At 40.8% G+C, this 14,822-nt stretch overlaps 1 protein-coding gene across 3 annotated transcripts in view; it reads left to right on the top strand.

The window, feature by feature from the left end:
• The window catches only part of AP1B1 (adaptor related protein complex 1 subunit beta 1), a 44,954-nt gene that overhangs the window by 24,508 nt on the left and 5,624 nt on the right, over positions 1 to 14,822 (top strand). For 2 of the 3 annotated variants that reach the window (XM_089655444.1, XM_089655445.1), the window contains exons 7-21: positions 565 to 786; positions 881 to 1,001; positions 3,720 to 3,815; positions 3,931 to 4,046; positions 4,233 to 4,398; positions 6,563 to 6,661; positions 8,146 to 8,405; positions 9,498 to 9,702; positions 9,990 to 10,010; positions 10,265 to 10,297; positions 10,918 to 11,052; positions 11,149 to 11,294; positions 11,407 to 11,536; positions 13,607 to 13,691; positions 13,810 to 13,896. In XM_089655444.1, the coding sequence (XP_089511570.1) occupies positions 565 to 786; positions 881 to 1,001; positions 3,720 to 3,815; positions 3,931 to 4,046; positions 4,233 to 4,398; positions 6,563 to 6,661; positions 8,146 to 8,405; positions 9,498 to 9,702; positions 9,990 to 10,010; positions 10,265 to 10,297; positions 10,918 to 11,052; positions 11,149 to 11,294; positions 11,407 to 11,536; positions 13,607 to 13,691; positions 13,810 to 13,896 (1,922 nt within the window). The remainder of the gene's footprint in view (positions 1 to 564; positions 787 to 880; positions 1,002 to 3,719; positions 3,816 to 3,930; positions 4,047 to 4,232; positions 4,399 to 6,562; positions 6,662 to 8,145; positions 8,406 to 9,497; positions 9,703 to 9,989; positions 10,011 to 10,264; positions 10,298 to 10,917; positions 11,053 to 11,148; positions 11,295 to 11,406; positions 11,537 to 13,606; positions 13,692 to 13,809; positions 13,897 to 14,822) is intronic. The other variant, XM_089655446.1, reaches the window with a different exon arrangement.

Genomic DNA, 14,822 nt, shown 5'->3' with positions numbered 1-14,822 from the left:
CTAGAAACTGTTTTTGTGCTTTACATATATCTTAAGGAGCATGGTTAAATTGAAACTGGATGCTGCTTTGAAATATGGAGACGCTGAAATAGCCAAATGTAGCCAGTTAAAACTTTTGAATAATGGCTGACACCCTTGAGACATATGTGGCTCTGCCAACCCCCTGATATACAGCACAGCTTTCATGTAAATCATTGAATAAATGTATTGTATCACAGCAACTGTGCCTTTCTTTTTTTGCTGGCTTATACCTGCCTTATAACATGCTGTTGAGGGTTAGCCACAAAGCTGTGCAAAAATTCAACATTCTCTTTATGGGTTATGGCAGTTGGAGCTTATAGGAAGTTATCTGGATAGTTTTATAGTGATTTTTTTGTGTAATGCAGTTTTTACAAACCATGCTTAGCAGCTGTGGGATTTTGTTTTTTATATTATACTGTAAATTTTTGCTGCTGTCATTAGAAATAACATAAAATATATATTTGTAATTAAAGGTGATTAGAGACTTAATTTATGGTCGAGGGAGAATCATACAGCTACCATTTATATTTATCTTTCCAACAGTGTATGTGAACGAGTAACACCACGCCTTTCGCATGCAAATTCAGCTGTGGTGCTGTCAGCAGTAAAGGTGCTGATGAAATTGATGGAGATGCTTTCCAAAGATTTAGACTATTATGGGACATTATTGAAGAAGCTGGCCCCTCCTTTAGTCACACTGCTTTCTGCTGAGCCTGAATTGCAGTATGTGGCGTTGCGTAACATTAACCTCATTGTGCAGAAACGGTAAGATGTGTTCACCTAAGCTGAGCAGCATTATACGTTCTTGCTGTAAACTAAAAGCTGATGATTATTCTGTTTTGTGTTATTTTTTTCACAGACCAGAGATCTTGAAGCATGAGATGAAAGTTTTCTTTGTTAAATATAATGACCCGATATATGTTAAACTAGAAAAGCTTGATATCATGATCAGGCTAGCATCGCCAGCAAATATTGCACAGGTTAGTAAAGCTGCTATTGCCTTACTGTCAGGACAGTAGCATGACAAAGGAAGCATTGTTTTTTAAAATCTTGCAAAATTTTTCATTACATAGTACAACAGAACAGCCATATTTGCACATTACATGTGCAGGTTATGATTCCGGCTTTGTAATGGTCAAAGTAGATTTGATTTACTGTTTAGCTCTATTTGAATCTCATTTAGGTCTGACATACTAAAACCTATATATGTTTAGCACTACCCCCTTAGGCGTTGCTGAAGTTTTTGGGTCCCTCCTATAGTCCTGCACAGCCAGGCAACATGTACTTTCACAGACCTGCATCCAGGAGTCAGTAATCAGTCCTTGAGCTTGTTTTTTGATGGTTTTTTTTTTTTTTTTTTTTAGGGGTTTTTAGAACTCTGATGGGGTAAGGGGGTGTACAGGATGACCAAAAAAACTAAACACAGAGGACAACTTCCTGAGCTATGTACAAGTCTTTAAACAAAAAAAAAAAAACTTCATGGGGAGCTAGCCAGCATCTCCTGTAGTACCAGATGTTCCTCTATCTGGCTGCCTGGAGGAATTCCTGAGTAAGGGATCAAGTGCCTGTCACTTTAAGACAGTCCTGGTTGGTGACTAATCTGGTTTCCCACCAGAGTGCTCCTTCCCCTATCTGACTCAGCAGGTGCAGGTCTACTCACTCAGTCCTTCTCCTGTGCTGCTGGTAGGTCAGTGACTGCTACCAGGCCTCGGAGCTGGGCCGCTCCTTCTCTGTTTCACAGGTGGTCCTCTCTCAGGGGGCCGGTGAAGTCCCAAGCTTTTCTCCTTCCAAGCTTCTCTGCCTGCAGGTGAGCCCCTTTCTATCTGGGCCCCTTTTAAGGCTCCTGCCTCCAGCCTCACATCCTGTCTATCTTCCACCTGAACTCTCCTCCTACTCTCCTGTAGCTGAGCAGGCTCAGTTACTCTTTAAGTTTGTCCTGGCCTCTTTCCAAGCCTCCTTTGGCCAGGGTCCTCTAAGAGTACAGACCAGCCACTCCTCATATCCACCCACTACTTCTAGACCTTTCTCCAAAGTTCTAGAACGGGGAAATTCCAGAGGGCTGGTCTGCAGAGCCTTTCAGCTCTGACCCAAATTTGACCAACCTGGCTATCACACCCAGGCTGCTACTAAGCCCTTATTACTAACAATTAGGATCAAGCTCCCCCTAGCTACATAGGAGGGCACTACATATGGCTATGATGCTACTACATTAGTTTATTAAGCTAAACATGAATCTGTTTATATTTTACATTCCTTGGTTCCTCTTTTACCCATCATCAACTTGCTAATGATGTGCTGCATTGTGGGCAGATCATGGCTAATAGGAGGGATGAGCAGGTATTGTAAATAGCTTCCTGAAACATCACTACACCCTACTTCAGTGCTCCTCTTAAGAGCATGGGCCCCTGATAAAACCATTGGATTAACGTTTGCATATTATGCAAATATTAGAATTCCTTGATAAGTGGATTTCAATCGGTAGGAGTGAGCGGTCCTACACAGACTTCACATGAAGCCTCCTATAGATAACATCCACATGTGATACTGAACCATGACTGAAAGTCCACAAAATGAAAGAAGCAGGCAAAAGACAGGCTGTAGATGAAAGGGCTAGATGATGCAGGATGTCCTTTACTGAGGAATTGAGGTGGGCTCTATTTCACTTCCTACAGCTTCTAATGCACACTGTAGGCAGTTTCAATACAGGAGAGGACCCTGTACAATTGTGCAAAACTAAAGGTAAGGCTGGAGTTCTGCTTTAAGAGAGCTGTATTGTTACAGTGAAATATAGATCTTCTTGTGGTATTTATAAGTCTGCATATTTAATGCACTAATTAGACATATTGTACAGCAAGCATGTAAAAATGGGAAAGTTACATTACAATTAGTGGTGAATATTCTAATAAAATAACTAGATTTTACCAAAAATGGACCATAATCTCCTCCAAAATACTGCACATAATTCATCTACACAGATCAGCCATAACTTTATGACCTTTGTCCATAGCCATAAGCATCTGTGATGGGATGTGATCATCAAAACTGGGCCACAGCAATGTGAAAAGGTGGCCTGGTCTGCTGAATTACATTTTCTTTTACGTCATGTGGAAGGCTGGGTGCATGTGCATCGCTTACCTGAGGAAGAGTTGGTTCCAGGATGAGCTATGGGAAGAAGACAAGCTGGTGGAGACAGTGTAATGCTCTGGGCAATCTAAAGCTTGTGTCCTGCCATTCATATGGATGTTACTTGATATGTACCATCTGCCTAAACATTGCTGCTTACCAAGTACATCCCTGTTCCCTAATGCCAGTGGTTCTTTCAGCAGAATAATGTGCCCTGTCACACTGCAAAAATGGTTCAGGAATAATTTGAGGAGCACAACAACGAGTTTGAGGTGTTGACTTGGCCTCAAAATTCTCCAGATCTCAATCCAAACAAGCATCTGTGGGATGTGCTGTAAAAATAGGTCCAATCCATGGAGCCCCACACCACCCAACTTACAGGACATAAAGGATACCACACCATACCTTCAGAGGTCTAGTGGTGTCCATGCCTTGACAGGTCAGGGCTGTTTTTGCAGAAAAAGGGTCTGGTTTGGCAATAAAATGAAGAGCTACTAAATATTAGGTGGGTGGTCATAAATTTACAGCTGACCAGTATATATTAGCCAATAACACAAGTTATGTTACATTTTTAGGTTCTTGCAGAATTGAAGGAATATGCCACTGAAGTGGATGTGGACTTTGTAAGGAAAGCTGTAAGAGCAATTGGACGCTGTGCCATTAAAGTTGAGGTAACTCAGTTAAATTGTTCTTGTTATTTGTAGTGCTCATAAAAAGTGCAAAAAGAAGCAATAACTTTTTGTGAATAGTGAAATGAACAAATTTATGTTCATTGTCCCTTTCTAGCAATCTGCAGAACGCTGTGTTAGTACACTACTGGATCTTATTCAGACCAAAGTAAATTACGTGGTCCAAGAAGCTATCGTAGTGATAAAGGACATTTTTAGGAAGTATCCAAACAAGTAAGTCTATCTTCATAAGCAGACCCCTCATTTCTCAATTTTTAGGACATCTGCTTTTAAATGTACTTTTGGGCTTTAACCCTTATAGTTATTACAGACCTTGTGAGTCCACATTATCAGCAGATAAAAGAAGCATCATTTGAATGATATTTTGAATCATTTTAGTAAAGCCTTTTCCTTCTATAGATATGAAAGTGTCATCTCTACATTGTGTGAGAACCTGGACTCACTCGATGAGCCAGAGGCAAGAGCAGCCATGATATGGATTGTGGGGGAGTATGCCGAGCGCATTGACAATGCTGATGAGCTGCTGGAAAGTTTCTTAGAGGGTTTCCATGATGAGAGCACACAGGTGAGACATTTTTTTCCATGTTGTTAAAGGGTTCTTACCTAACAAATATTATAAGAGAAGGCTGAAAGCAAACCTGTCATTAGGGGAAGCCCAACTACCTTTCTGTGGGCAAGACAACTAAGCCTTATATAATGGTAAATAAATCTTATGTGGCAATTATGACTTGTAATTGGACGAGGGTGCGTGTGCCTATACACCAATGGCCAACTGATTAAAATATAACTTTTATTAAGAATTAATATAAAATAGTATGTTTTTTGGCTATAACTCTATATGTATGTACCTATAGGATAAGGAGAACAAACGTTCTTGCACAAACATAAGTGATCCCCACTCAATATATTCTACATTAAACCATTCACTGCATATCTGTATGGCTATTAAAATATGTGACTAGTCATACAGCAAAATGATGGACAGGTCTCTGTCATCTGAGATGACCTACACTTGTGACAGACCATAGGATATAGAGGAACAGATATACTGATAGAATATAATGATAACATATTGCACATAACCTACCCCATATATTGTGATCGTAATAGTAACAGTTTAGTGCAATCTCACAGCATATTTGTCCATCTCAAAAACTGCCTTGTTCCACTAAACTCTTTCCTAGATGTGACCAAATACACAGCCTGTCTCACGTTGTCACTTTCACACCTTCAAATCATGCAGTTTTTCCATTTTTTTGTCTAACCCCTGTAAAGTGAGATTTTATGCCCTACAGTCCTTTACTTTTTAATTCACATTGTAAATGATATGAATATATAACCTCCATACTCCAATTACAAAGGTAAAGTGAACGCTCTCAAGACATACACTAAATTGCCAAAAGTATTGGGACACCCCTCCAAATCATCAGATTCAGGTGTTCCAATCACCTCTATGGCAACAGGTGTATAAAATCAAGCACCTAGGCATGCAGACTGCTTCTACAAACATTTGTGAAAGAATGGGTCGCTCTCAGGAGCTCAGTGAATTTAAGCGTGGTACCATGATAGGTTGCCAGCTGTGTGATGAATCTATCCGTGAAATTTCCTTGCTACTAAATATTCCACGGTCAACTGTTAGTGGTATTATGATAAAGTGGAAGCAACTGGGAACAACAGCAACTCAGCCACGAAGTGGTAGACCACGGAAAATGACAGAGCGGGGTCAGCGCATGCTGAAGCACAAAGTGCGCAGAAGTCACCAGCTGTCTGCAGTCAATAGCTATAGACCTTAAAACTTCATGTGGCCTTCAGACTAGCACAATAACTGTGTTTAGAGAGCTTCATGGAATGGGTTTCCATGGCCGAGCAGCTGCATCCAAGTCTTAAATCAACAAGTGCAATGCAAAGCGTCGGATGCACGCCGCCACTGGACGCTAGAGCAGTGGAGATATGTTCTCAGGAGTGACGAATCACACTTCTCTGTCTGGCAATCCGATGGAAGTGTCTGGGTTTGGCAGTTGCCAGGAGGACGGTACTTGCCTGTTTTTCAGGGGTTGGGCTTGGCCTCTTAGTTCCAGTAAAGGGAAATTTTAAGGCATCAGCATACCAAGACATTTTGAACAATTTTATGCTCCCAACTTTGTAGGAACAGTTTGGGGATTACCCCTTCCTGTTCTAACATGACTGCGCACCAGTGCACAAAGCAAGGTCCAAAAAGACATGGATGAGCGAGTTTGGGGTGATCTCAACCCAATAGAACACCTTTGAGATGAATTAGAGCGGAGAATGTGAGCCAGGCCTTCTCGTCAGACATCAGTGCCTGACCTCACAAATACGCTTCTGGAAGAATGGTCCAACATTCCCACTCCTAAACCTTGTGGACAGCCTTCCCAGAAGAGTTGAAGCTGTTATAGCTGCAAAAAGTGGGCCAACTCAATATTGAACCCTACGGACTAAGGCTGGGATGCCATTAAAGTTCATATGTATGTAAAGGCAGGCATCCCAATACTTTTCTCAGTATAGTGTATGTCTTTTTTTCTGTACAGTCTGGAGGAGGAGAAAAAAAATTGCTGAATTTTACCTACTGATTAATTCACAATAACCATATAAGAGGAAGAGTAATTATGCATTGCTTCATATTGCCCAACACTGTGGTCTTTCATCAGATTTGACAAATTTGCAACTGATCTATATAATTTTTTTTTTTTTTTTTTTTTTTTTCTTACAAGGTCCAGCTACAACTTCTAACTGCCATTGTGAAGCTATTTTTAAAGAAACCAACAGAGACACAGGAGCTGGTGCAGCAAGTACTTAGTTTAGCTACACAGGTAAGTGTAATGAAGAGGATGTTGGATTCAGGCCATTTTGAAGGGTTGATCCATCCAAAAAGTGACATTTTAGTTGTATGTAGAGCTTGGTGGGCTGAATGAGTCCCTGGCTCTTAAAGAGGTTGTAAAGCTTATTTTTTATCTTTCTAAGGCTACGTTCACACTAACCTTGTTTGCTAGTGGCAGAAACGCGCTTGGGAAGCGTTTTTACCGCTTCCCAAACCCCTCGGACAATTCTGCCCATTGCAGCACATGGTGCTGTTCTAACATAAGCGGTAGCGGCGTGGTGCGGCAAAACGGACGCCTCTGGTCGAGTCAGGAGGTGTTGAAGCCTCCTACTCTAGTCTATGGTGCGGAGCGGTAACAACATTCAAACTTCATTATAGGCGTTTGTGGGGCGTTTTTAACGCTCGGCAAACGCCTAGCAACCGCCTCTGAACCACGCATGCGGCGTTTGCGGAGCATTTGTTGAGCGTTAAAAAACGCTCCGCAAGCGCCGGACCAACGCTTGCCAAACGCTATAGGGGCGTTTGCCAAGAGTTGGTAAAACAGTCAAGTGTGAAGGAGCCCTTAGAAACATGTTCTGCTTACCTGCTTTGTGCAATGGTTTGGCATAGAGCAGCCCTGAACCGGCAATCTTGGCTTCTCCTCTTCTTCATGCGCCACCATAGAAAGAAGTTTCTTCTTGGAGCGCACCTGCAGGCTTTATTTCCCCTCCAGTTGGGCTGTGTACATCTATAAACGCAGTGCAGCTCAGCCCTGCTCCCCACTCTCTGCTCAGAGGATTTGATTGACAGGAGCAGGAGCAAATGGATTTGGCAGCTGCGTCTCTGTCCTGTGAATGCAGGAAGAGAGGAGGGAGCTGCTACTGATGGGCACAGTGCTGGATTGAGTGAGAACTCAAGTAAGGATTTAGATTGGGGGTGAGGATGGGGTTGGTGGTACAAACACTAGGACATTTTTTATCCTAATGCATTTTTACTATAGCTGACAAATACACAGTTTTACTTACTATAATGATTTTATTCCTTTTTCTGTGCATAGTAAAAGAGGTACGAGTTTATTTGGAGGGTGAAGAAGTCAAACATCACTATTCTGCATAATTAGCTGTCATGTTGATCACATGATCAGAAACTACACTGACTGCTTTCCAGTAATAAGTCTGAGGACTATCACTAATAGATACTGAGTCACAGTTCTCAGCATGAGGAACTGTGCCCAATAATGTTATTGGAGTTTTCTGGGCTTTAAATGGACATCTACCAAAAGAGAAATGTGTAGTAGGTTTTGGTAGACTTACAGAAGTTGTTTAGACAATAGAAAGCTTTTGGTAATTGATGCACCATGGATTTTTTATTCAGTAACAGAGCAATAATTTGAGTAAATTGATAATGGCAATGTTGTATTTGTAATATTACAGGTTATCAGAATCTAATAAATAACTACTGTTCAACTGATTTCAATCTTTCTCTCTTTAATGACAGGATTCTGATAACCCTGACTTAAGAGATCGTGGCTACATCTATTGGCGACTGTTGTCAACTGACCCAGTTGCTGCCAAAGAGGTGGTCCTGGCAGAAAAGCCTCTGATCTCAGAGGAGACTGACCTAATTGAGCCCACATTGCTGGAGGAACTTATCTGTTACATTGGTACACTAGCTTCTGTCTACCACAAGCCTCCAAGTGCTTTTGTGGAGGGTAGCCGTGGTGTTGTGCCCAAAAGGTTGCCACCACGGACAGGCTCGTAAGTATTTTCGGACTCTCGAGTATTTATTGGATACCAAGCTGGTATTCAGTCCAATTCCTAGAAGAATTTGGATATGTTTGGCAGTGTTTTGATTCTTTTAATTTATAAAGCTGTGATTTTGTTTTGTGTTGATGATGTAAATAATACAATGTTTGCCTGATTTTATTCCCTATTAAGTTTTTTTTTTTTTCCAGCTGTGATTTTCTTTTATTTGTTTGGGTGCATTGAAATGTTTCATCATTGCATAGTATAAGTTCTAAATAATGAAAATAACTAGTGGCTACTGGCCCTAGAATTTTGGAGAAAATGAGAGCTGGAATTTTCTTTCAGCAGCTGACTGTCATTGATTCAGTATAGAACATGTGTACTGGGCTGACATAAACCTGTTAAACATGTATTAAAGTGATAGTAAACATCACTTGGTGACTTGTAACCTACAGATGAGCTTATAATAAAGCTTACCTGTTGTTTTTTTGTTTTGGTTTTTCTTTTTTTATGAAGAAGGGCTTCTTTGCTTACATGTTACACATGTTACATGCTATACCCTAAATATGGGTGTGACCAGTTTTTAAAGGTGAACATATCCTTTGAACTATGCAGAGAAGTCTTTCCTGCCCACAGACCAGGATAATACTCACTCCAATCCCAAGATACTACACCTTTAAGAGTACATTGTACTCATGTATACTTATGTAAAAGTAAAGAGCCCGGCTGAAATTGCTTTCAGCAAGCAATTATATTTTTATTGCATAGAACAACATATGTAAGTTTTTTTGTTTTTTTTTTTCCCCCCAATATTTTTTATACAGCAGATCAATATTATCTTTTTTTTGTTAGAATTTGCATACAGATTAGTATTGGTAATGTGGAAAGGGTGTATATTTTTGAGGTGTATATTGATGTGAAACCTTACAGCTTAGTAGAAATAGCTTTCAGTATGTGATACTGCCTAAAAATTTCAATTGGTAGATTTTACATAGCAGATCAATATTCTGATCTCTGTCCTGTTCGATTTGGCATACAGATTGGTATTCGTTATGTGGAAAGAGCATATAGAAAAGTAATTTTTTTGTTTGTTTTTTATCGCAGTAGTGAAAGTGCAGAAAGTCCAGAGGTGGCACCTGTAGGACAGCAGCAGGTGGATACACATCCTGCAGTCATTCCTTCCCAAGGCGATCTTCTTGGGGACCTTTTAAACCTGGATTTAGCCCCTCCTATCAGTGGACCCACCCTCACTACAAGCTCTGTACCTCTGGGTGGTGTGGATCTCCTGAGTGGAGGTCTGGACAGCCTGGTATGTAAATAGAGATGATCTTTCCCTCCAGTGCAGTACTGTATTTTAAATGTGATATGACACTTTGTATATTTTGTACTGTTGTTGGGGACAGAAATGTCTAATAATACATCTATCTTACATAGTGTATCTAGGCTGATCCCTTACTTCATTTTTCTTTTCTCTTTCTGTCAATGTTCTTTCCTATGCTGCTCCTGCCTGCTGTTCTGCGGCTTTTGTGTATGTCTCCCTGCCTCTTTCTGGTTGCCTGTGCTCTGCCTCCCTTCCCATCTGCTTGAACTCCAAAGATTGTGGAAGACACAGAAGGGGTATGCTAGGGAGTCCTTAATGTCTACACTGCATGGGTTTGTGGGGTCTGTGGAACCCCAAATGCAAGCTTCCAAGGTTTTCATGAAATGCACCATCCACCAAATTGTTTGACGTTTTAGCAGATAAAATCACACCAGAATTTCTCATCACATTCTAGGGAAGTTACGGCACTTTTACCGATTTCATTTCAGATGTTTTACACGTCAAACACCATTTCTTGTTTTGAGTGATCTTTTTCTTTTTGTCTCTACAGCTGGGAGGAGCAGATACAGGTCCAAACCTCACAGTAAGTCATTGTACTGTACTTCTGTTTTCCCATTGTTGGAAAAGGGCTTTATGTGCTATCCTTTTATATGTTTGGCAGAATAATAAGAAATGCACAGATCTTGCACCTTTGAAAACAGTTTCACATAGGCCACCTTAATCTATATAATATATTACATTTTTTTGAATGTTTTAGTGAACATTCTTTCACTATCGCATGTCAGCGCTGTATGAACTGTATGTAGCTTAGCCCAAATTGATTTTGTTCCAGAAGCACTGTCCCACTGCCAGAACACAGCGCTGTGTACTGTTTGTAGCTTAGGCCACATACAGTTCATATGTTGCTGACAACCACTGCATGTGTTTGTGAAGGAAATTGTTTGGATGACCTTGACCCAAATAAACAATCTAAAGTTCATGAAACATAAATTTAGACTTTAATGCTTTGTGTATTGTTTGCCTTTCTTTTACACTTGTTAGTCTGTACATAAATGTATGTGGTACAACTCAGTATTGCTCTGAAAGGTGGCATTAGTTGTCATACCCTGCTTTGTTATACAATCCTTTCTAGTTTTTTTTATTATTTTTTTCAGTATTCTCACCCATTAACTTTATGAATTATTGTTTTTCTGCATTAAACAGCTACCAACAGGCTTCATGGCTCCTCCAGTGGCACCGGCCTCCCTTGGTGCACCCCTTTCTGGAGGGCTTGGTGACTTATTTGATTTGGGACCTGGAACAGGAGCAGTTATAGGTGCTTATGTGGCTCCAAAATCAGTGAGTGATTTTTTTTTTTTTTTTACCTCCTGCAGTACGCTCATCTGCAGTAGGCAGATTGCAAAATGTAATTTTTTTTCCTTTGTTTATTCTCAGGTATGGCTACATGCCATGAAAGGTAAAGGCCTGGAGATAAGTGGTACGTTTGTCCGCAGATCTGGTGCTGTATATATGGATCTAATTTTCACTAATCGCGCCCTCCAGGTCATGAGTGATTTTGCTATACAATTTAATCGTAATAGGTATGGAATTTTTTCCCCATTTTTTTTTTTTTTTTTTTTTTATGGAGACTGAATTTTACTTGGGTGTTGCATTTTTAACTGTTGATGATCCTATTGTTTTCCTGCTTAACAGTTTTGGGCTGGCACCTGCTGCTCCACTTCAGATTCTTACACCTTTGGCCCCCAACCAATCTACTGAGGTATCCCTACCATTAAATACAGTTGGATCTGTAATGAAAATGGATCCTCTAAATAATTTGCAGGTCAGTCCATATACATTTTCTTAAATCATTGCAGACTACAGGTGCATCTCAACAAATATCAAAAAGTTAATTTTATTTCAGTAATTCAAAAAGTGAAACTCATATATTATATAGATTCATTACACACACACAGTGATATATTTCAAGCATTTTTTCTTTCAGTTTTGATGATTATGGCTTACAGCTAGTGAAAACCCAAAATTCAGGATCTCAGAAAATTAGAATATTGTGAAAAAGTTCAAAGTTGTAGACTCGTGTCACACTTTAATCAGCTAATTAACTCAAAACACCTGTAAAGGTGTCCTGGTCTGGTTCAGTAGATTACACAAACATGGAGAAGACTGCTGACTTGACAGTTGTCCACAAGCAGAGTAAGGGCTCGTTCACACTAGGCTGTTTTGCCAACGCTTGCCAAACGCCCCTATAGCGTTTGGCAAGCGTTGGTCCGGCGTTTGCGGAGCGTTTTTTAACGCTCGGCAAACGCTCCGCAAACGCCGCATGCGCGGTTTAGCGGCGGTTGCTAGGCGTTTGCCGAGCGTTAATAACGCCCCACAAACGCCTATAATGCAGTTTGAGTGGTGTTACCGCTCCGCAAACGCCCCGCAACCGCACCGCAAACGCCGGCCGGGCGTTTGCGGAGCGGCACCATAGACGAGAATAGGAGGCTTCAAAGCCTCCTGACTCGTCCAGAGGCGTCCGTTTTGCCGCGACGCAACGCAAACGCTCCCGTTAGAACAGCACCATGTGCTGTAATGTGCAGAATTGGCAGAGGCATTTGGGAAGCGGTAAAAATGCTTCCCAAACGCCTCTCTGCCGCCTGCACACAAGGCTAGTGTGAACGTAGCCTTTGTCACAAAAGGTCATTGCTAAAGAGTGCTGTATCCAAGCATATTAATGGAAAGTTAAGTGGATGGAAAAAGTGTCGTAGAAAAAGATGCACAAGCAACAGGGATAACCAAAGCTTGAGAGGATTGTAAAGCAAAGGCCATTAAAAAATTTGGGGGAGAACCACCACACGCACGCACGCTTGCACACACACGTACGTATTCGGGACATGGGCTACAACTGTCGCATTCCTTGTCTTACCTGGGTAAGGAGAAAAAGGACTGGACTGTTGCTCATTGGTCCGAAGTCCTCTTTTCAGATGAAAGTAAATTTTGCATTTCATTTGGAAATCAAAGTCTCAGAGTCTAGAGGAAGAGTGGAGAGGCACAGTATCGAAGTTGCATGAGATCCAGTGTGACGTTTCCACAGTCAGTGATGATTTGGGGAGCCATATCATCTGCTGGTGTTGGTCCACTGTGTTTTATCAAGTCCAAAGTCAGCGCAGCCCTCTACCAGGAAATTCCAGAGCACTTCATGCTTCCCTCTGCTGACCAGCTTTATGGAGATGCTGATTTCATTTTCCAGCAGGACTTGGCACCTACTCACACTGCCAAAAATATTAATACCTGGTTTAATGAACATGGTATCACTGTGCTTGATTGGTCAGCAAATTCGCCCCATAGAGAATCTGTGGAGTATTGTCAAGAGGAAGATGAGAGACACCAGACCACACAATGCAGATGAGCTGAAGGCCGCTATCAAAGCAACCATAACATATGGGCTTCCATAACACCTCAGCAGTGCCACAGGCTGATTGCCTCCATGTCACACTGCATTGATGCAGTAATTCATGTAAAAGGAGCCCTGACCAAGTATTGAGTGCATACTATACTGTACATGGACATATTTTTCTGTAAGCCAACATTTCTTTATTAAAAATCCTTTTTTTTTTTTTATTTTTATTTTTTATTGCTCTTAATTAATATTCTAATTTTCTGAGATACTGAATTTTGGGTTTTCACTAGCTGTAAGCCATAATCATCAAAATTAGAAGAAAGAAATGCTTGAAATATCACTCTATGTGTAATCTATATAATATAAGTTTTCACTTTTTGAATTGAATTCCTGAAATTAACTTTTTGATATTTAATATTTTAAATTTGAGATGTACCTGTATATTCTGTATAAATGGATATTATTATATACAAACTATGATTTGATCCCTATGATCCTTTTCTTCTGTAGGTGGCAGTAAAGAACAACATTGATGTGTTTTACTTCAGTGTAGTATATCCGCTGCACATTCTGTTTGTGGAAGATGGGAAAATGGGTGAGAATTGTTAAGAATTGACAGCTGTCACCCCATGTGATATACATTGTGAACAAGATTATTCTTCTTTTCATGTTCACATGCAAGTTTAACTATGACGTTTGTTTAATTTTTCCAGAGAGACAGATGTTTTTGGCCACATGGAAGGACATTCCCAATGACAACGAGGCACAGTTTCAAATTAGAGAGTGTCCCCCAAATTCTGGTGAGTGGTAATAGTAACTATGATTAAGTGAAGATTGAACCATGTTATAAATGACTGGAAGTACATGCAGAAAATGGTTTGGCTTCCTTTTTACATATGGTGTTGCTGGATATTTTTTTTTCTTTGACATTCTGCAAATGCCCTCAATGAGTTGAATCCAAATTCAGTGTTGCGTGGAGTTTGTTGCTAAAAAAGAGGAACTAAGCCAATCAATTTAAAGCGGACTTAAACCCTTTCATGATATACAGCCAAGGAAAACTGCCATCTTAGCCTCTGTTTGACCTGGAGTTACCATGGTGCTGCACATGTGATCAGTTATGATATCGGTCATTTGATGGCTCGACAGTTCACTGGAGAGCACAAGCAAATATGACCGTTATTAGTCACAGCATGCATTAAGCCTGGGTTCACGGTGTGGGAAATGCGGCAAATCCTGTGCGTTTCCCGCACCTCATTGCAATCACATCGTGTTCATGTGATTTGGTGCTGGTGTCAATGATAAATTGACACCCCAAAACAGATTGCAAAACCCGATGCGATTGGCAGAAATCGCATTACATGGGTAAGAATATCCATGCGATTCAAGTGCGGATTTAAAAAAGGGTCCAGTCCAGTACAAAATGTATGGCTTGAATCACACCGCACAGACATTTGCATGTCATTTGCAAAGGAATGCAGTGCAATTCCTGCGCGAATTACATGCGGTGTCTCGCACCGCATAGTGTGAACCCGGGCTAAACGTAAATGTTTTGGGAAAATGTTAAATTAATGAATTTAGTTCTGCTTTAACAGTTTCCCAAATCAGTTACATTTAAGGCATTCGCAGCTCAGCATACAATCTCATCCCAGCCAGTCAAAACAGCTGCAGATTGGAACCCAGGGGAAGACTAGCTGAAGATGTCAGCAGCCGGAGAGGGAGCACTGGG

The sequence above is a fragment of the Staurois parvus genome, unplaced genomic scaffold, assembly GCF_062004578.1.
Source record: "Staurois parvus isolate SC_StPar_1 unplaced genomic scaffold, SC_StPar_1.0 ptg000840l, whole genome shotgun sequence".
NCBI classification, from domain to species: domain Eukaryota; kingdom Metazoa; phylum Chordata; class Amphibia; order Anura; family Ranidae; genus Staurois; species Staurois parvus.
Note: the sequence above shows the minus strand (reverse complement) of the source record. Positions and strands in the feature narration are given on the sequence as shown.